This window comes from Salmo trutta, chromosome 14 (genome assembly GCF_901001165.1).
Source record: "Salmo trutta chromosome 14, fSalTru1.1, whole genome shotgun sequence".
Classification (NCBI taxonomy): domain Eukaryota; kingdom Metazoa; phylum Chordata; class Actinopteri; order Salmoniformes; family Salmonidae; genus Salmo; species Salmo trutta.
The window spans coordinates 3,249,219-3,267,204 of NC_042970.1; the positions used below are offsets into that span (position 1 = coordinate 3,249,219).

A 17,986-nucleotide genomic window follows, 5' to 3' on the forward strand; every position below is an offset into this window, starting at 1 on the left:
TTTTTCTTGTTTTTCCCTGTTTTTGGCCGGAACCAATTTTATTTATCGGCTTTTCACATTTTTTATAGGTCAAAAGCCAGCTATTTCCGGCTAATGGAAACCCTGTTTGATATTCTACACAATAGCTTTGAAATGGCAAACTACTCACACTAACCGTACTATTTGCGACATAATTTGAGTATGTAGTATGCTTATTTATTTATTTATTTTATTTCACCTTTATTTAACCAGGTATTTATATATTGTAGGCAAGTTGAGAACAAGTTCTCATTTACAATTGCGACCTGGCCAAGATAAAGCAAAGCAGTTCGATACATACAACAACACAGAGTTACACATGGAGTAAAACAAACATACAGTCAATAATACAGTAGAAAAATAAGTCTATATACAATGTGAGCAAATGAGGTGAGATAAGGGAGGTAAAGGCAATAAGGCCATGGTGGCAAAGTAAATACAATATAGCAAGTAAAACACTGGAATGGTAGATTTGCAGTGGAAGAAAGTGCAAAGTAGAAATAGAAATGATGGGGTGCAAAGGAGCAAAATAAATAAATACAGTAGGGGAAGAGGTAGTTGTATGGGCTAAATTATAGATGGGCTATTTACAGGTGCAGTGATCTGTGAGCTGCTCTGACAGCTGGTGCTTAAAGCTAGTGAGGGAGATAAGTGTTTCCAGTTTCAGAGATTTTTGTAGTTTGTTCCAGTCATTGGCAGCAGAGAACTGGAAGGAGAGACGGCCAAAGGAGGAATTGGCTTTGGGGGTGACCAGAGAGATATACCTGCTGGAGCGCATGCTACAGGTGGGTGCTGCTATGGTGACCAGTGAGCGGAGATAAGGGGGGACTTTACCTAGCAGGGTCTTGTAGATGACCTGGAGCCAGTGGGTTTGGCGACGAGTATGAAGCGAAGGCCAGCCAACGAGATCGATCAGGTCGCAGTGGTGGGTAGTATATGGGGCTTTGGTGACAAAACAGATGGCACTGGGATAGACTGCATCCAGTTTATTGAGTAGGGTATTGGAGGCTATTTTGTAAATGACATCGCCGAAGTCGAGGATCGGTAGTATGGTCAGTTTTACGAGGGTATGTTTGGCAGCATGAGTGAAGGATGCTTTGTTGCGAAATAGGAAGCCTATTCAAGATTTAATTTTGGATTGGAGATGCTTAATGTGAGTCTGGAAGGAGAGTTTACAGTCTAACCAGACACCTAGGTATTTGTAGTTGTCCACATATTCTAGGTCAGAACCGGTTGAAGAGCCTCGGCGTACACATCACGGACAAACTGAAATGGTCTACTCACACAGACAGCGTGGTGAAGAAGGCGCAACAGCACCTCTTCAACCTCAGGAGGCTGAAGAAATGTGGCTTGTCACCAAAAACACTCACAACCTTTTACAGATGCACAATCGAGAGCATCTTGTTGGGCTGTATCACCGCCTGGTACGGCAACTGCTCCGCCCATAACCATAAGGCTCTCCAGAGGGTAGTGAGGTCTGCACAATGCATCACCGGGGGCAAACTACTTGCCCTCCAGGACACCTAAAGCACCCGATGTCATAGGAAGGCCAAAAAGATCATCAAGGACAACAACCACCCGAGCCACTGCCTGTTCACCCCGCTATCATCCAGAAGGCGAGGTCAGTACAGCTGCATCAAAGTGGGGACCGAGAGACTGAAAAACAGCTTCTATCTCAAGGCCATCAGACTGTTAAACAGCCAACACTAACATTGAGTGGCTGCTGCCAACATACTGACTCATCTCTAGCCACTTTAATAATGAAATATTGATGTAATAAATGTATCACTAGCCACTTTAAACAATGCCACTTTATATAATGTTTACATACCCTACATTACTCAACTCATAGAGTGAGGGAAAAAAGTATTTGATCCCCTGCTGATTTTGTATGTTTACCCACTGACAAAGAAATGATCAGTCTATAATTTTAATGGTAGGTTTATTTGAACAGTGAGAGAGAATAACAACAACAAAAATCCAGAAGAAAACGCATGTAAAAAATGTTAAGAATTGATTTGTATTTTAATGAGGGAGATAAGTATTTGACCCCTCTCAATTAGAAAGATTTCTGGCTCCCAGGTGTCTTTTATACAGGTAACGAGCTGAGATTAGGAGCACACTCTTAAAGGGAGTGCTCCTAATCTCAGTTTGTTACCTGTATAAAAGACACCTGTCCACAGAAGCAATCAATCAATCAGATTCCAAACTCTCCACCATGGCCAAGACCAAAGAGCTCTCTAAGGAGGTCAGGCTGGAATGGGCTACAAGACCATCGCCAAGCAGCTTGGTGAGGTGACAACAGTTGGCGCGATTATTCGCAAATGGAAGAAACACAAAATAACTGTCAATCTCCCTCGGCCTGGGGCTCCATACAAGATCTCACCTCGTGGAGTTGCAATGATCATGAGAACGGTGAGGAATCAGCCCAGAACTACACGGGAGGATCTTGTCAATGATCTCAAGGCAGCTGGGACCATAGTCACCAAGAAAACAATTGGTAACACACTACGCCGTGAAGGACTGAAATCCTGCAGCGCCCGCAAGGTCCCCCTGCTCAAGAAAGCACATATACATGCCCGTCTGAAGTTTGCCAATGAACATCTGAATGATTCAGAGGACAACTGGGTGAAAGTGTTGTGGTCAGATGAGACCAAAATGGAGCTCTTTGGCATCAACTCAACTCGCCGTGTTTGGAGGAGGAGGAATGCTGCCTACGACCCCAAGAACATCATCCCCACCGTCAAACATGGAGGTGGAAACATTATGCTTTGGGGGTGTTTTTCTGCTAAGGGGACAGGACAACTTCACCGCATCAAAGGGACGATGGACGGGGCCATGTAACGTCAAATCTTGGGTGAGAACCTCCTTCCCTCAGCCAGGGCATTGAAAATGGGTCGTGGATGGGTATTCCAGCATGACAATGACCCAAAACACACGGCCAAGGCAACAAAGGAGTGGCTCAAGAAGAAGCACATTAAGGACCTGGAGTGGCCTAACCAGTCTCTAGACCTTAATCCCAAAGAACATCTGTGGAGGGAGCTGAAGGTTCGAGTTGCCAAACGTCAGCCTCAAAACCTTAATGACTTGGAGAAGATCTGCAAAGAGGAGTGGGACAAAATCCCTGCTGAGATGTGTGCAAACCTGGTGGCCAACTACAAGAAACGTCTGACCTCTGTGATTGCTAACAAGGGTTTTGCCACCAAGTACTAAGTCATGTTTTGCAGAGGGGTAAAATACTTATTTCCTTCATTAAAATGCTAATAATTTTATAACATTTTTGACATGCGTTATTCTGAATTTTTGTTGTTATTCTGTCTCTCACTGTTCAAATAAACCTACCATTAAAATTATAGACTGATCATTTCTTTGTCAGTGGGCAAACGTACAAAATCAGCAGGGGATCAAATACTTTTTCCCTCACTGTATGCTATACTCTATACCATCTACTGCATCTTGCCAATGCCGTTCGGCCATCGCTCATTCATATATTTTTATGTACATATTCTTATTCATTCCTTAACCAACAGTGCAGTTGAAGAAGAAGAACATATTTACCAAGTAGGATAAAATAAAAATAAATAATAAAAAGTAACACAATAAGAATAACGAGGCTGTATACAGGGGGCACCGGTACAGAGTCAGTGTGCAGGGGTACAGGCTAGTTGAGGTAATCTGTACATGTAGGTGGGGGCGAAGTGACTAAGCATAGGTAACAAACAAACAGCGAGTAGCAGCAGTGTACAAAAGGAAGGAAGGAAGGGAGGGAGGGAGGGATGGACGGGGTCAAAGTAAATTGTCCGGTGGCGATTTTTATGAATTGTTCAGCATCCTATTGGCTTGGCGGTAGAAGCTGTTGAGGAGCCTTCTGGTCCTAGACTTGGCGTTCTGATACCGCTGGCCGTGTGGTAGCAAAGAAAACAGTCTATAACTTGGGAGACTGGAGTCTATGACAATTTTATGGCTTTCCTCTGGATGGCAGGAAGCTTGGCTCCAGTGATGTACTGGGCCGTTCGTACTAACCTCTGTAGCCTTTGAGCAGTTGCCATACCAGGCGGTGATGCAACCGGTCAGGATGCTCTCGATAGGGAAGCTGTAGAACCTTTTGAGGATCTGGGGACCCATGCCAAATCTTTTCAGTCTCCTGAGGGGGAAAAGGTTTTGTCGTGCCCTCTTCACGACAGTCTTGGTATGTTTGGACAATGATAGTTTGTTGGTGATATGGACGCCAAGGAACTTGAAGCTCTCAACCTGCTCCAATACAGCCCCATCGATTAGAATGGGGGTGTGCTCTGTCCTCCTTTTCCTGTAGTCCACAATCGTCTCCTTTGTCTTGATCACATTGAGGGAGAGGTTGTTGTCCTTGCACCACATGGTCAGGTCTCTGACCTCCTCCCTATAGGCTCTTTCATCGTTGTCGGTGATCAGGCCTACCACTGTTGTGTTGTCAGCAAACTCAATGATGGTGTTGGAGTTGTGTTTGGCCACGCAATCGTGGGTCAACAGGGAATACAGGAGGGGACTAAGTGCACACCCCTGAGGGGCCCCAATGTTAAGGATCAGCGTGGCAGACGTGTTGTTGCCTACTCTTACCACCTGGGGGCGGCTCATCAGGAAGTCCAGGATCCAGTTGCAGAGGGAGGTGTTTAGTCCCAGAGTCCTTAGCTTAGTGATGAGCTTCGTGGGCACTATGGTGTTGAACGCTGAGCTGTAGTCAATGAACAGCATTCTCATATAGGTGTTCCTCTTGTCCAGGTGAGAAAGGGCAGTGTGGAGTGTGATTGCATCATCTGTGGATCTGTTGGGGCGGTATGCAAATGGCCTTTGCTTCCTTGGGCACAGGGACTATGGTGGTCTGTTTGAAACATGTAGGTATTACAGACTCAGTCAGGGAGAGGTTGAAAATGTCAGTGAAGACACTTGACAGTTGGTCCGCACATGCTTTGAGTACACATCCTGGTAATCCGTCTGGCCCAGCGGTTTTGTGAATGTTGACCTGTTTCAAGGTTTTGTTCATATCGGCTACCGAGAGCGTTATCACACAGTCATCCAGAACAGCTAGTGCTCTCATGCACTCTTCAGTGTTGTTTGCCTCGAAGCGAGCATAAAAGGCATTTAGCACATCTAGTAGGCTCGCGTCACTAGGCAGCTCGCGTCTCGGTTTCCCTTTGTAGTCCGTAATAATTTTCAAGCCCTGCCACATCCGACGAGCGTCAGAGCCGGTGTAGTAGGATTCAATCTTAATCCTGTTTTGACGCTTTGCTTGTTTGATGGTTCATCGCAGGGCATTGCGGGATTTCTTATAAGCTTCCGGATTAGCCTCCCGCTCCTTAAAAGTTGCAGCTCTAGCCTTTAGCCCGATGTGGATGTTGCCTGTAATCCATGACTTCTGGTTGGGATATGTACATACAGTCATTGCGGGTACGATGTCATCAATGCACTTATTGATGAAGTCAATGACTGAGGTGGTGTATTCCTCAATGCCAGTGGATGAATCCCGGAACATATTCCAGTCTGTGCTGGCAAAACAGTCCTGTAGTGTAGCATCCGTGTCATCTGACTACTTCCGTATTGAGCGAGTCACTGGTACTTCCTGCTTTAGTTTTTGCTTGTAAGCAGGAATCAGGAGTATAGAATTATGGTCACATTTGCCAAATGGAGGGTGGGGGAGAGCTTTGTATGCATCTCTGTGTGTGGAGTAAAGGTGGTCTAGGATTTTTTCCCCCCTGGTTGCACATGTGACACATTTGGTAAAACTGATTTAAGTTTACCTGCATTAAGGTCCCCGGCCACTAGGAGCGCCGCTTCTGGGTGAGCATTTTCTTCTTTGCTTATTGCCTGATAGAGTTGGTTGAGCGCAGTCTTAGTGCCAGCTTCGTTTTGTGGTGGTAAATAGACGGCTACGAATAATACAGTTGAGAACTCTCTTGGTAGATAATGTGTTCTGCAGCTTATCATAAGGTACCCTATTCCTAAAGACTTCTTTAATATTAGACATCGTGCACCAGCTGTTATTGACAAAAAGACACACAGCCCCACCCCTCGTCTTACCAGAGGTAGCATCTCTGTTCTGCGGTGCATGGAAAATCCTCTATCTTGTCCGTATCTTTGTTCAGCCACGTCTCGGTGAAACATAAGATGTTACAGTTTTTAATGTCCCGTTGGTAGGATAATCTTAACCAATGATTACACGTTAGCAAGAAGAATGGAAGGCATTGGGAGTTTACACGCTCACCTCTGGATTCTCAGAATCACCGATCTGCGTCCCCTTTTCCAGCGTTGTTTCTTCAAGCAAAAGCAGGATATCCTTCTCGTCTGAGTCTTTAAAGGAAAACGTTTCTTCCAGTCCGTGGTGAGTAATCACTTTTCTGAAGTTATTTTCGGTCATATGAGACAGTAGCAGCAACATTATGTACACAATAAGTAAAAACAATAAGTTACACAAACACAAAAAAATAACAAAATAGCACAATTGGTTGGATGATGTGACATTAAATCCTGTGCTAGGATAAAATATAGAATGAACATCATGTGACATCATGATAGTAAATATAATCATGGTGTTGGCCTGAAGACAGTCTGTACTGATGGGTGGCTTCCCTGTGACTCAGTTGGTAGAGCATGGTGTGTGCAACGCCAGGGTTATGGGTTCGATTCCCACGAGGGACCTGTACTAAAAAATAAAAAAAATAAAAAAATGCATGAAATGAAATGTATGCATTCACTACTGTAAGTTGCTCTGGATAAGAGTGTCTGCTAAATGACGTAAATGTAAATGACTGTGGAGGACTGGTCTGTCCACCAACTTATAACAACAACCAAGGACCTCTCGGAAAGATAGATTAATATTTTACTTACTCAAATATTCTCATTAAAATTCTCATTTTCTCAACCTGCCTAAATAGAGTAGATAAAAGAGAATATACTTTGTTGAGGTTTTCTTCCTTTGTTCCTGGAGGGACAGAGGCGGTGTGTAGTACACACCTACTGCCTGTTGGGAAAGTACTGTGTGTTGTGTGAGTGAGTGCAGGGTTCCCCAACTGGTGTCCTGCAGACCGAATTTGGCCCACGGGTGGTATTATTTGGCGCCTCACGTTTTCTAAGGAAAAAAAATATTATTATTGTTGGACATAAAAGACACAGTCAGGTCCATAAGTATTTAGACAGCGACACAATTTGCATCATTTTGGCTCTGTATGTCACCACAATGGATTTGAAAGGAAGCAATCAAGTTGTGCTTTAAGTGTACACTTTCATCTTTTAATTTAAAAGGGTTTTGTCCAAATTATTGTATGAACCACCAATTACAACCATTTTTATACATCGCACCCCAATTTTAGGGTCTCCAAAGTAATTGGACAAACTAACATAATCCTAAATTAAATTGTAAATTTTAATACTTGGTCGCAAATCCTTTGCAGTCAATGACTGCTTGAAGTCTGGAACCCAAAGACATCACCAGAGCGGGGTTTCTTCCCTGGTGATGCTCTGCCAGGCCTTTACTGCAATGGTCTTTCAGTTCCTGCTTGTTCTTGGGGCATTTTGACTTCAGTTTTGACTTCAGCAAGTGAAATGCATGCTCAACTGGATTCAGGTCAGGTGATTCACATGGCCATTACAGAACAGTCCACTTCTTTGCCTTAAAAAATTATTGGGGTTGCTTTCACAGTATGCTTTGGGTCATTGTGCATCTCCACTGTGAAGCGCCGTCCAATGAGTTTTGAAGCATTTGGCTGAATCTGAACAGATAATATAGCCCTAAACACTTCATCCTGCTGCTTTTGTCAGCAGTCACGTCATCAATAAATACACGGGAACCAGTTCCGTTGGCAGCCATACATGCCCACGTCATAACACTACCTCCACCATGCTTCACAGATGAGGTGCTATGCTTCGGATCATGAGCAGTTCCATACTCTTCTCTTCCCATCATTCTGGTACAAGTTGATCTTTGTCTCATCTGTCCATAGGATGTTGTTCCAGAACTGTACAGGCTTTTTTAGATGTTTTTTTTGGCAAACTTTAATCTGGTCTTGTTTTTGAGGCTTACCAATGGTTTACATATTGTGGTAAACCCTCTGTATTTACTCTGGTTTAGTCTTCTCTTGATTGTTGACTTTGACACAGATATGTCTACCTCCTGTAGGGTGTTCGTGATCTGGCCAACTGTCGCGAAGGGGATTTTCTTCACCAGGGAAATAATTCTTCTGTCATTCACCTCAGTTGTTTTCCGTGGTCTTCCGGGCCTTTTGGGGTTCCTGAGCTCACCAGTGCCAAATAGTTGATTTGACCACACCTAATGTTTTTGCTATCTCTGATGGATTTGTTTAGATTGTTCAGCCTAATGATGGCTTGTTTCACAGGCAGTGACAGCTCTTCAGACTTCATATTGAGGGTTAACAGCAACATATTCCAAATGCAAATGCCACACTTGAAATCAACTCTAGACCTTTTATCTGCTTACTTGTAAATGAACTAATAAGGGAATAATACACATCTGGCCATAGAACAGCTGAGCAGAGAATTCCAATTACTTTTGGTCCCTTAGAAAGGGGGGGGATCACAAAAGTGCTGTAATTCCTACACTGTTCACCCGATTTGGATGTAAATACCCTCAAATTAAAGCTGAAAGTCTGCACTTTCAGCTCATATTCATTATTTAATTTCATCTCCAATATGCTGTGGTAGACAGCTAAAATAATAACTTGGTGAATGTCCAAATATTTATGGACCTGACTGTAAAACTGTAAAAACACGAGCAAATCAGCTCCAAGTGATTTGAATGATTATTTACAAATTATTTGTAATTATGGTCCGACCCCTTACATTTACATTTAAGTCATTTAGCAGACGCTCTTATCCGGAGCGACTTACAAATTGGTGCATTCACCTTGTGATATCCAGTGGAACAACCACTTTACAACAGTGCATCTAAATCTTTTAGGGGGGGGGGGGGGTTAGAAGGATTACTTTATCCTATCCTAGGTATTCCTTAAAGAGGTGGTCATTATCTTGATCATCCTCTCAAGATACTGATAGTCCTGCGGCTGAGTATAGTTGGTTATCCCTGGTGTAGGGAGTGTGTGTGTGTGTGCATGTTAGTATGGAATATGTTTGTTTGAGCTGTAAAGTCTCAGATGATAGTCTGTGAGCCGTAATGAGACAGAGAGTCAGGGCTAAAGGGAATAGGGACAGATCTGACCAGGGGGGAAGGAAGAAAGAGAAAGAGAGAGAGAGAGAGAGAGAAAAGAGAGAGAGAGAGAAGAAAAAAAAGAGAGAGAAAAAGAGAGAGAGAAAAGGCCCTCTGAGGTTGAGCAGAGTCGTGAGCCAGACAGCCAAACACGTGAAGCACATTACACAGATTAAACAAAATGTACATCCACGTTAAAGAGCGCTGTGGTGTCAGCCAGACCCTAACTAGATCTGTGGTGTCAGCCAGACCTTGACTGGATCTGTGGTGTCAGCCAGACCTTAACTAGATCTGTGGTGTCAGCCAGACCCTAACTAGATCTGTGGTGTCAGCCAGACCTTAACTAGATCTGTGGTGTCAGCCAGACCCTAACTAGATCTGTGGTGTCAGCCAGACCCTAACTAGATCTGTGGTGTCAGCCAGACCCTAACTAGATATGTGGTGTCAGCCAGACCCTAACTAGATCTGTGGTGTCAGCCAGACCTTAACTAGATCTGTGGTGTCAGCCAGACCTTAACTAGATATGTGGTGTCAGCCAGACCCTAACTAGATATGTGGTGTCAGCCAGACCCTAACTAGATCTGTGGTGTCAGCCAGACCTTAACTAGATATGTGGTGTCAGCCAGACCCTAACTAGATATGTGGTGTCAGCCAGACCCTAACTAGATATGTGGTGTCAGCCAGACCTTAACTAGATATGTGGTGTCAGCCAGACCCTAACTAGATCTGTGGTGTCAGCCAGACCCTAACTAGATCTGTGGTGTCAGCCAGACCCTAACTAGATCTGTGGTGTCAGCAAGACCTTAACTAGATATGTGGTGTCAGCCAGACCCTAACTAGATCTGTGGTGTCAGCCAGACCCTAACTAGATATGTGGTGTCAGCCAGATCCTAACTAGATCTGTGGTGTCAGCCAGACCCTAACTAGATCTGTGGTGTCAGCCAGACCTTGACTAGATCTGTGGTGTCAGCCAGACCTTGACTAGATCTGTGTTGTCAGGCAGACCTTGACTAGATATGTGGTGTCAGCCAGACCTTGACTAGATCTGTGGTGTCAGCCAGACCCTAACTAGATCTGTGGTGTCAGCCAGACCTTGACTGGATATGTGGTGTCAGCCAGACCCTAACTAGATCTGTGGTGTCAGCCAGACCTTAACTAGATATGTGGTGTCAGCCAGACCCTAACTAGATATGTGGTGTCAGCCAGACCTTAACTAGATATGTGGTGTCAGCCAGACCCTAACTAGATATGTGGTGTCAGCCAGACCCTAACTAGATATGTGGTGTCAGCCAGACCCTAACTAGATCTGTGGTGTCAGCCAGACCCTAACTAGATCTGTGGTGTCAGCCAGACCTTAACTAGATATGTGGTGTCAGCCAGACCCTAACTAGATCTGTGGTGTCAGCCAGACCCTAACTAGATATGTGGTGTCAGCCAGACCCTAACTAGATCTGTGGTGTCAGCCAGACCCTAACTAGATCTGTGGTGTCAGCCAGACCTTGACTAGATCTGTGGTGTCAGCCAGTCCTTGACTAGATATGTGTTGTCAGGCAGACCTTGACTAGATCTGTTGTGTCAGCCAGACCTTGACTAGATCTGTGGTGTCAGCCAGACCCTAACTAGATCTGTGGTGTCAGCCAGACCTTGACTGGATATGTGGTGTCAGCCAGACCCTAACTAGATCTGTGGTGTCAGCCAGACCCTAACTAGATCTGTGGTGTCAGCCAGACCTTGACTGGATATGTGGTGTCAGCCAGACCTTAACTAGATCTGTGGTTTCAGCCAGACCTTGACTAGATCTGTGGTGTCAGCCAGACCCTAACTAGATCTGTGGTGTCAGCCAGACCCTAACTAGATCTGTGGTGTCAGCCAGACGTTGACTAGATCTGTGGAGTCAGCCAGACCCTAACTAGATCTGTGGTGTCAGCCAGACCTTAACTAGATATGTGGTGTCAGCCAGACCCTAACTAGATCTGTGGTGTCAGCCAGACCCTAACTAGATATGTGGTGTCAGCCAAACCCTAACTAGATCTGTGGTGTCAGCCAGACCCTAACTAGATCTGTGGTGTCAGCCAGACCTTGACTAGATCTGTGTTGTCAGGCAGACCTTGACTAGATCTGTGGTGTCAGCCAGACCTTGACTAGATCTGTGGTGTCAGCCAGACCCTAACTAGATCTTCGGTGTCAGCCAGACCTTGACTGGATATGTGGTGTCAGCCAGACCCTAACTAGATCTGTGGTGTCAGCCAGACCCTAACTAGATCTGTGGTGTCAGCCTGACCTTGACTAGATCTGTGGTGTCAGCCAGACCTTGACTAGATCTGTGTTGTCAGGCAGACCTTGACTAGATCTGTGGTGTCAGCCAGACCTTGACTAGATCTGTGGTGTCAGCCAGACCCTAACTAGATCTTCGGTGTCAGCCAGACCTTGACTGGATATGTGGTGTCAGCCAGACCCTAACTAGATCTGTGGTGTCAGCCAGACCCTAACTAGATCTGTGGTGTCAGCCAGACCTTGACTGGATATGTGGTGTCAGCCAGACCCTAACTAGATATGTGGTGTCAGCCAGACCCTAACTAGATCTGTGGTGTCAGCCAGACCCTAACTAGATCTGTGGTGTCAGCCAGACCTTAACTAGATATGTGGTGTCAGCCAGACCCTAACTAGATCTGTGGTGTCAGCCAGACCCTAACTAGATATGTGGTGTCAGCCAGACCCTAACTAGATCTGTGGTGTCAGCCAGACCCTAACTAGATCTGTGGTGTCAGCCAGACATTGACTAGATCTGTGGTGTCAGCCAGACCTTGACTAGACCTGTGTTGTCAGGCAGACCTTGACTAGATCTGTGGTGTCAGCCAGACCTTGACTAGATCTGTGGTGTCAGCCAGACCCTAACTAGATCTGTGGTGTCAGCCAGACCTTGACTGGATATGTGGTGTCAGCCAGACCCTAACTAGATCTGTGGTGTCAGCCAGACCCTAACTAGATCTGTGGTTTCAGCCAGACCTTGACTAGATCTGTGGTGTCAGCCAGACCCTAACTAGATCTGTGGTGTCAGCCAGACCCTAACTAGATCTGTGGTGTCAGCCAGACGTTGACTAGATCTGTGGTGTCAGCCAGACCCTAACTAGATCTGTGGTGTCAGCCAGACCTTAACTAGATATGTGGTGTCAGCCAGACACTAACTAGATCTGTGGTGTCAGCCAGACCCTAACTAGATATGTGGTGTCAGCCAAACCCTAACTAGATCTGTGGTGTCAGCCAGACCCTAACTAGATCTGTGGTGTCAGCCAGACCTTGACTAGATCTGTGGTGTCAGCCAGACCTTGACTAGATCTGTGTTGTCAGGCAGACCTTGACTAGATCTGTGGTGTCAGCCAGACCTTGACTAGATCTGTGGTGTCAGCCAGACCCTAACTAGATCTGTGGTGTCAGCCAGACCTTGACTGGATATGTGGTGTCAGCCAGACCCTAACTATATCTGTGGTGTCAGCCAGACCCTAACTAGATCTGTGGTGTCAGCCAGACCTTGACTGGATATGTGGTGTCAGCCAGACCTTAACTAGATATGTGGTTTCAGCCAGACCTTGACTAGATCTGTGGTGTCAGCCACACCCTAACTAGATCTGTGGTGTCAGCCTGACCTTGACTGTATATGTGGTGTCAGCCAGACCTTAACTAGATCTGTGGTGTCAGCCTGACCTTGACTGTATATGTGGTGTCAGCCAGACCTTAACTAGATCTGTGGTGTCAGCCTTCTTTGTCATCTCTATCCAAAACAGAGGATCTCTGCTGTAACGTGACACTTTCTAAGGCTCCCATAGGCTCTCAGAAGGCGCCAGAAGGTTGCATGATGACTCTGCAGTCTCTGGCTGAAAAACAGTAGCGCAATTGGATAGTGGTCGATCTGAGAACAATGAGACGGGTGTGTGCGTGCACGTGAAGAGTCCATTTTCCATTTCAGTCTTTGAACGAAAACAACGACTCCCGGGCGGAATATTATCGCTATTTTACGAGAAAAATCGCATAAAAATTGATTTTAAACAGCGTTTGACATGCTTCGAAATACGGTAATGGAATATTTTGACATTTTTTGTCACGAAACGCGCCGGCGCGTCACCCTTCGTTACCCTTCGGATAGTGTCTTCAACGCACGAACAAAACGCCGCTATTTCAATATAACTATGGATTATTTGGAACCAAACCAACATTTGTTGTTGAAGTAGAAGTCCTGGGAGTGCATTCTGACGAAGAACAGCAAAGGTAATCCAATTTTTCTTATAGTAAATCTGAGTTTGGTGAGTACCAAACTTGGTGGGTGTCAAAATAGCTAGCCTGTGATGGCCGGGCTATCTACTCAGAATATTGCAAAATGTGCTTTCACCGAAAAGCTATTTTAAAATCGGACACCGCGATTGCATAAAGGAGTTCTGTATCTATAATTCTTAAAATAATTGTTATGTTTTTTGTGAACGTTTATCGTGAGTAATTTAGTAAATTCACCGGAAGTGTTTGGTGGGAATGCTAGTTCTGAACGTCACATGCTAATGTAAAAGGCAACGTTTATTTAAAAAGCTGTTTTTTGATATAAATATGAACTTGATTGAACAAATCATGCATGTATTGTATAACATAATGTCCTAGGAGTGTCATCTGATGAAGATCATCAAAGGTTAGTGCTGCATTTAGCTGTGGTTTTGTTTTTTGTGACATTATATGCTAGCTTGAAAAATGGGTGTGTGATTATTTCTGGCTGGGTACTCTCCTGACATAATCTAATGTTTTGCTTTCGTTGTAAAGCCTTTTTGAAATCGGACAGTGTGGTTAGATAAAGGAGAGTCTTGTCTTTAAAATGGTGTAAAATAGTCATATGTTTGAAAAATTGAAGTTTTCGGATTTTCGAGGAGTTTGTATTTCACGCCACGCCCTATCATTGGATATTGGAGCGGTGTTCCGCTAGCGGAACGTCTAGATGTAAGAGGTTTTAACCACGTGGTATGGCTAAAGTTCAGTAAGAGGAATGCATGGTCTCCAACCTTTAGCCACTCGTAATGGAGGTAAGCTCGGTCTGGTGATAGAAACCCTGGGTGGGGGTTATATTCGGAATAACAGAAAAAGGCTGTCTCATGACGCCAGGTCCCGTCTGTTCATGGGGGCGTGCCGATGACTTGGTGAAAATTTAAACAGAAATACAATTCTCTCACATTAACATCTTACAAGCATCCCAACATATTCCAAATAGCTTTATCCTTATTGATTCATTTTATACAACCATTAGATATAATTCTCACAACTGAGGCTATTATATAAACAGCGCCATGGTAATGTGGCCATATTGTCTCTCATGAGCTTCACAAAATTGTACCAAACGGACCAGTTCATAGCTGGATTCTTCACCGATCTTTTATACCTTCTCCAGAACATAAATGTCATTCGGTTCTCCAGTTCTGTGAGGTGGAAGAAATTCCTTTGTCTCTCTATGAAAACACTCTGTCTCTATACTGTGGCCATGAGGAGAGAATCTCCTCATAGGAATTTATGACCCCTTCTGACCGCAGCAGCCTGGGTGTAGGAGACAGAGGAAGATGGTGCAGAGGGAGGGGGTCAACTGTGCTCGCTGTACCCAAAGAGGGCAACGTCATGACAAAAGCATAGCAATTTGACACATACAACAACACAGAGTTACACATGGAATAAACAAAACATACAGTCAATAATACAGTAGAAAAAAAGAAAACAGAAAGTCTATATACAGTGAGTGCAAATAAGGTAAGATAAGGGAGGTAAGGCAATAAATAGGCCATGGTGGCAAAGTAATTACAATATAGCAAATAAACACTGGAATGGCGGATGTGCAGAAGATGAATGTGCAATTATAGATACTGGGGTGCAAAGAAGCAAGATAAATAAATAAATACAGTATGGGAATGAGGTTGATAGATGGGCTGTTTACAGATGGACTATGCACAGGTGCAGTGATCTGTGAGCTGCTCTGACAGCTGGTGCTTAAAGCTAGTGAGGGAGATATGAGTCTCAAGCTTCAGTGATTTTTGCAGTTCGTTCCAGTCATTGGCAGGAAGGAAAGGCGACCAAAGGAGGAATTGGCTTTGGGGGTGACCAGTGAGATATACCTGCTGGAGCGCACATTTACGTTGGAAAGTCAATGTGTTGGTAATAATTCGGGGGCATGGACCTCAAATTACCCGCGCAACAATAAACGTTGCCTCCAGGTATGCGACCTCCAGTTTGTTTAGTGTCCAATGTAGATCTTTGAGAGTATTTTTGGTGTCGGCTTGGGGCGGGATGTACACAGCCATGGCGATAATCACTGAGAACTCTCTCGGAAGGTAAAAAGGGTGAAATTTCATTTCCAAGTATTCCAAGTCTGGAGAGCAGAAGCTCTCTTGGACAAGCTCTCTTGTACGTTTTCCATCGCACCATATTTTGTTGGTCATAAAGCAGAGCCCACCACCTTTGTTCTTGCCAGAGAGAGTCTGCTTCCTATCCACTCAAAAAACTGTAAAATCCGCTGGTTGTAAATAGTCCGTTTGGATGTTGGAAAGCCAAGTCTCGTAAAAACAGAGTATGTTGCAGAATCTGATGTCTCTCTGGATGGAAATCCTTGCTCTGAGTTCAAGTTTATTAATTAATGATTGAACATTGGCTAGTAGTATTCTGGGTAATGGAAGACGGGTCGCTCTACATCTTAATCTCACTAAAACCCCACCACGTCTGCCTCTATGTCCGTTTCCTTCTCTCCATTAGGACTCCCAGGCAGCCCGAGATCTCACTGAAGAGACTAGCCCATTGTTCTGCCATCTCTGAGAATTCAGGAAGGTCGGGTGGATAGTGAGTACCCAGCGACTCATCTTCCAATAGTTCTGTCCGGGTGTATGAAGTATTTCACAAAACAAACTGAGTAAGAACATTTCACAAAAACGCTAGAAAAAATTACCTAGAAAAAGAAACCTGACATTTTTTTATAAACTCATTATGAGGAGCCATCCATCAGTGCCATCTTACCACCCTAGGACCATGCTAACAAGATCTGTGGTGTCAGGCAGACCCACACTAGAGCCATGTATAATTCTCCTGTCTTATTTGGTGTCCAGTGTGATCTTCAGTATGTCCCCTTCTAATTGTCTCATCACTCTCTCTCCCAGAGTAACTGAGCCCTAGGACCATGCCTCTGGACTACCTGGCCTGACAACTCCTGGCTGTCCCCGTCCCCAGTCCATCTGGTCGTGCTGCTGATTCAGTTTCTGTTATTCTGGCTGTGGCTATGGAACCCTGACCTGTTCACCAGTCATGCTACCTTGTCCATGACCAGATGTTTCTACCCTCTCTCTCTACCCCCTCCCTCCCGTACTTGCTGTCTCTACTTCTGAATGTTCCGCTATGAAATCTCAAATCACAGGGCTTTTGTGCCATTATTCAAATTACATTTTCACTGCAGTTTACAGCCTAGAGTAGAATTTTGTACTTACTTGAAAATAATAATGCAATTAATAATTGCATTGTGGTGTTGTAGGCTCGTCTAGGTAGCATAATGTCGCTGAACAATACCAATAGGGGAGCTTTTTGAGCTGTGTGTCTCATGTCTTTATTGTTCTTTCATGCGCAATGACGCACCTGGCCTCTCCACTTATATTGAACATTGGTGCAGCTTTAAATGCTTTTATGTGTGGTATCATTGCTAGTTAGCCTATTGCAGATCTGGACAAACGATCCACCTACCATTATTGTCACTATGAATGGTGGATAGAGGGCAGGATATACTGGTAGACTATATTGACCTGCGGTATAGTTGGTGTGCTGAAAAATGTAGTGCATAAGGGAAGATGAGGAAACTTGGATGTAAGAAATTATAAAGTATAACCTGCAAAAGAGTGAATGTAGACCGGGGAAAAAAATGCACTACCTTCCCCTCTGCTCGTTAACAAAACACACAACCCTCCCCAAAGCAAAAAATCCTAACCTTCTTGGTACATCCACTAACCCTGTACCCTCTGGGTACAGGACAGTAGTGTTTATTACCTGAATGTCCTCTAAGCCTAACCCTCTGGGTACAGGACAGTAAACAGGAAGACAACTACTGAAATGGTTCTGGAATGCACTTTGGCTCAGATTAAATAAATTTGCCAACACGACAAATTAAGTACATACTTTTCAGTACACAACCCCATCCCTGCGTTCTTTGTGGTTGTGCCAGTTGTAAACATTGTGGTGCTAACTGATAAATATAATAATAATAATAATTATAATAATAAGGGTACAAAATAACTGACGATGAATGAATTCAAATTACTGGAGTGTGTGTGATTGTACACACCTGTTCCACTTTGATGTCATAGTCTCCTTGGAGCTTCTTCCCTCTGAACAGTCTGGACCTGAGAGACAGAGATATACAGTATTTAAAATAAGAGACAGAGACATAGTCACTGGTCAAATAACCATATTGCTTGGATAGATAGGTCCTTTAACCCTAACCCTCTGGGTACAGGACAGTAAACAGGAAGACAACTACTGAAATGGTTCTGGAATGCACTTCTGTTCAGATTGCATAAGCATGGCAATACAGCAAACGAAGTACATACTTTTCAGTACACAATCCCTTCCCCATGTTATTTTTGGTTGTGCCAGTTGTAAAACATTGTGGCGCTAACTGATAAATATTACAATTATTATTGTTCACATAATATGAAAGGGATGAGATTACTATAGCCTCATACTACACTACCGAAACCCATGCAGTGCAGGACTGTTATGTATCACAAC

The 17,986-nt window shown here is 44.3% G+C and overlaps 1 protein-coding gene across 1 annotated transcript in view; it reads right to left on the reverse strand.

Moving 5' to 3' along the window:
- Positions 1-17,986, reverse strand: part of LOC115207248 (synapsin-2) — a 163,143-nt gene that overhangs the window by 118,669 nt on the left and 26,488 nt on the right. The window contains exon 2 of the mRNA XM_029774222.1: positions 17,541-17,598. Within this exon, the coding sequence (XP_029630082.1) occupies positions 17,541-17,598 (58 nt within the window). The remainder of the gene's footprint in view (positions 1-17,540; positions 17,599-17,986) is intronic.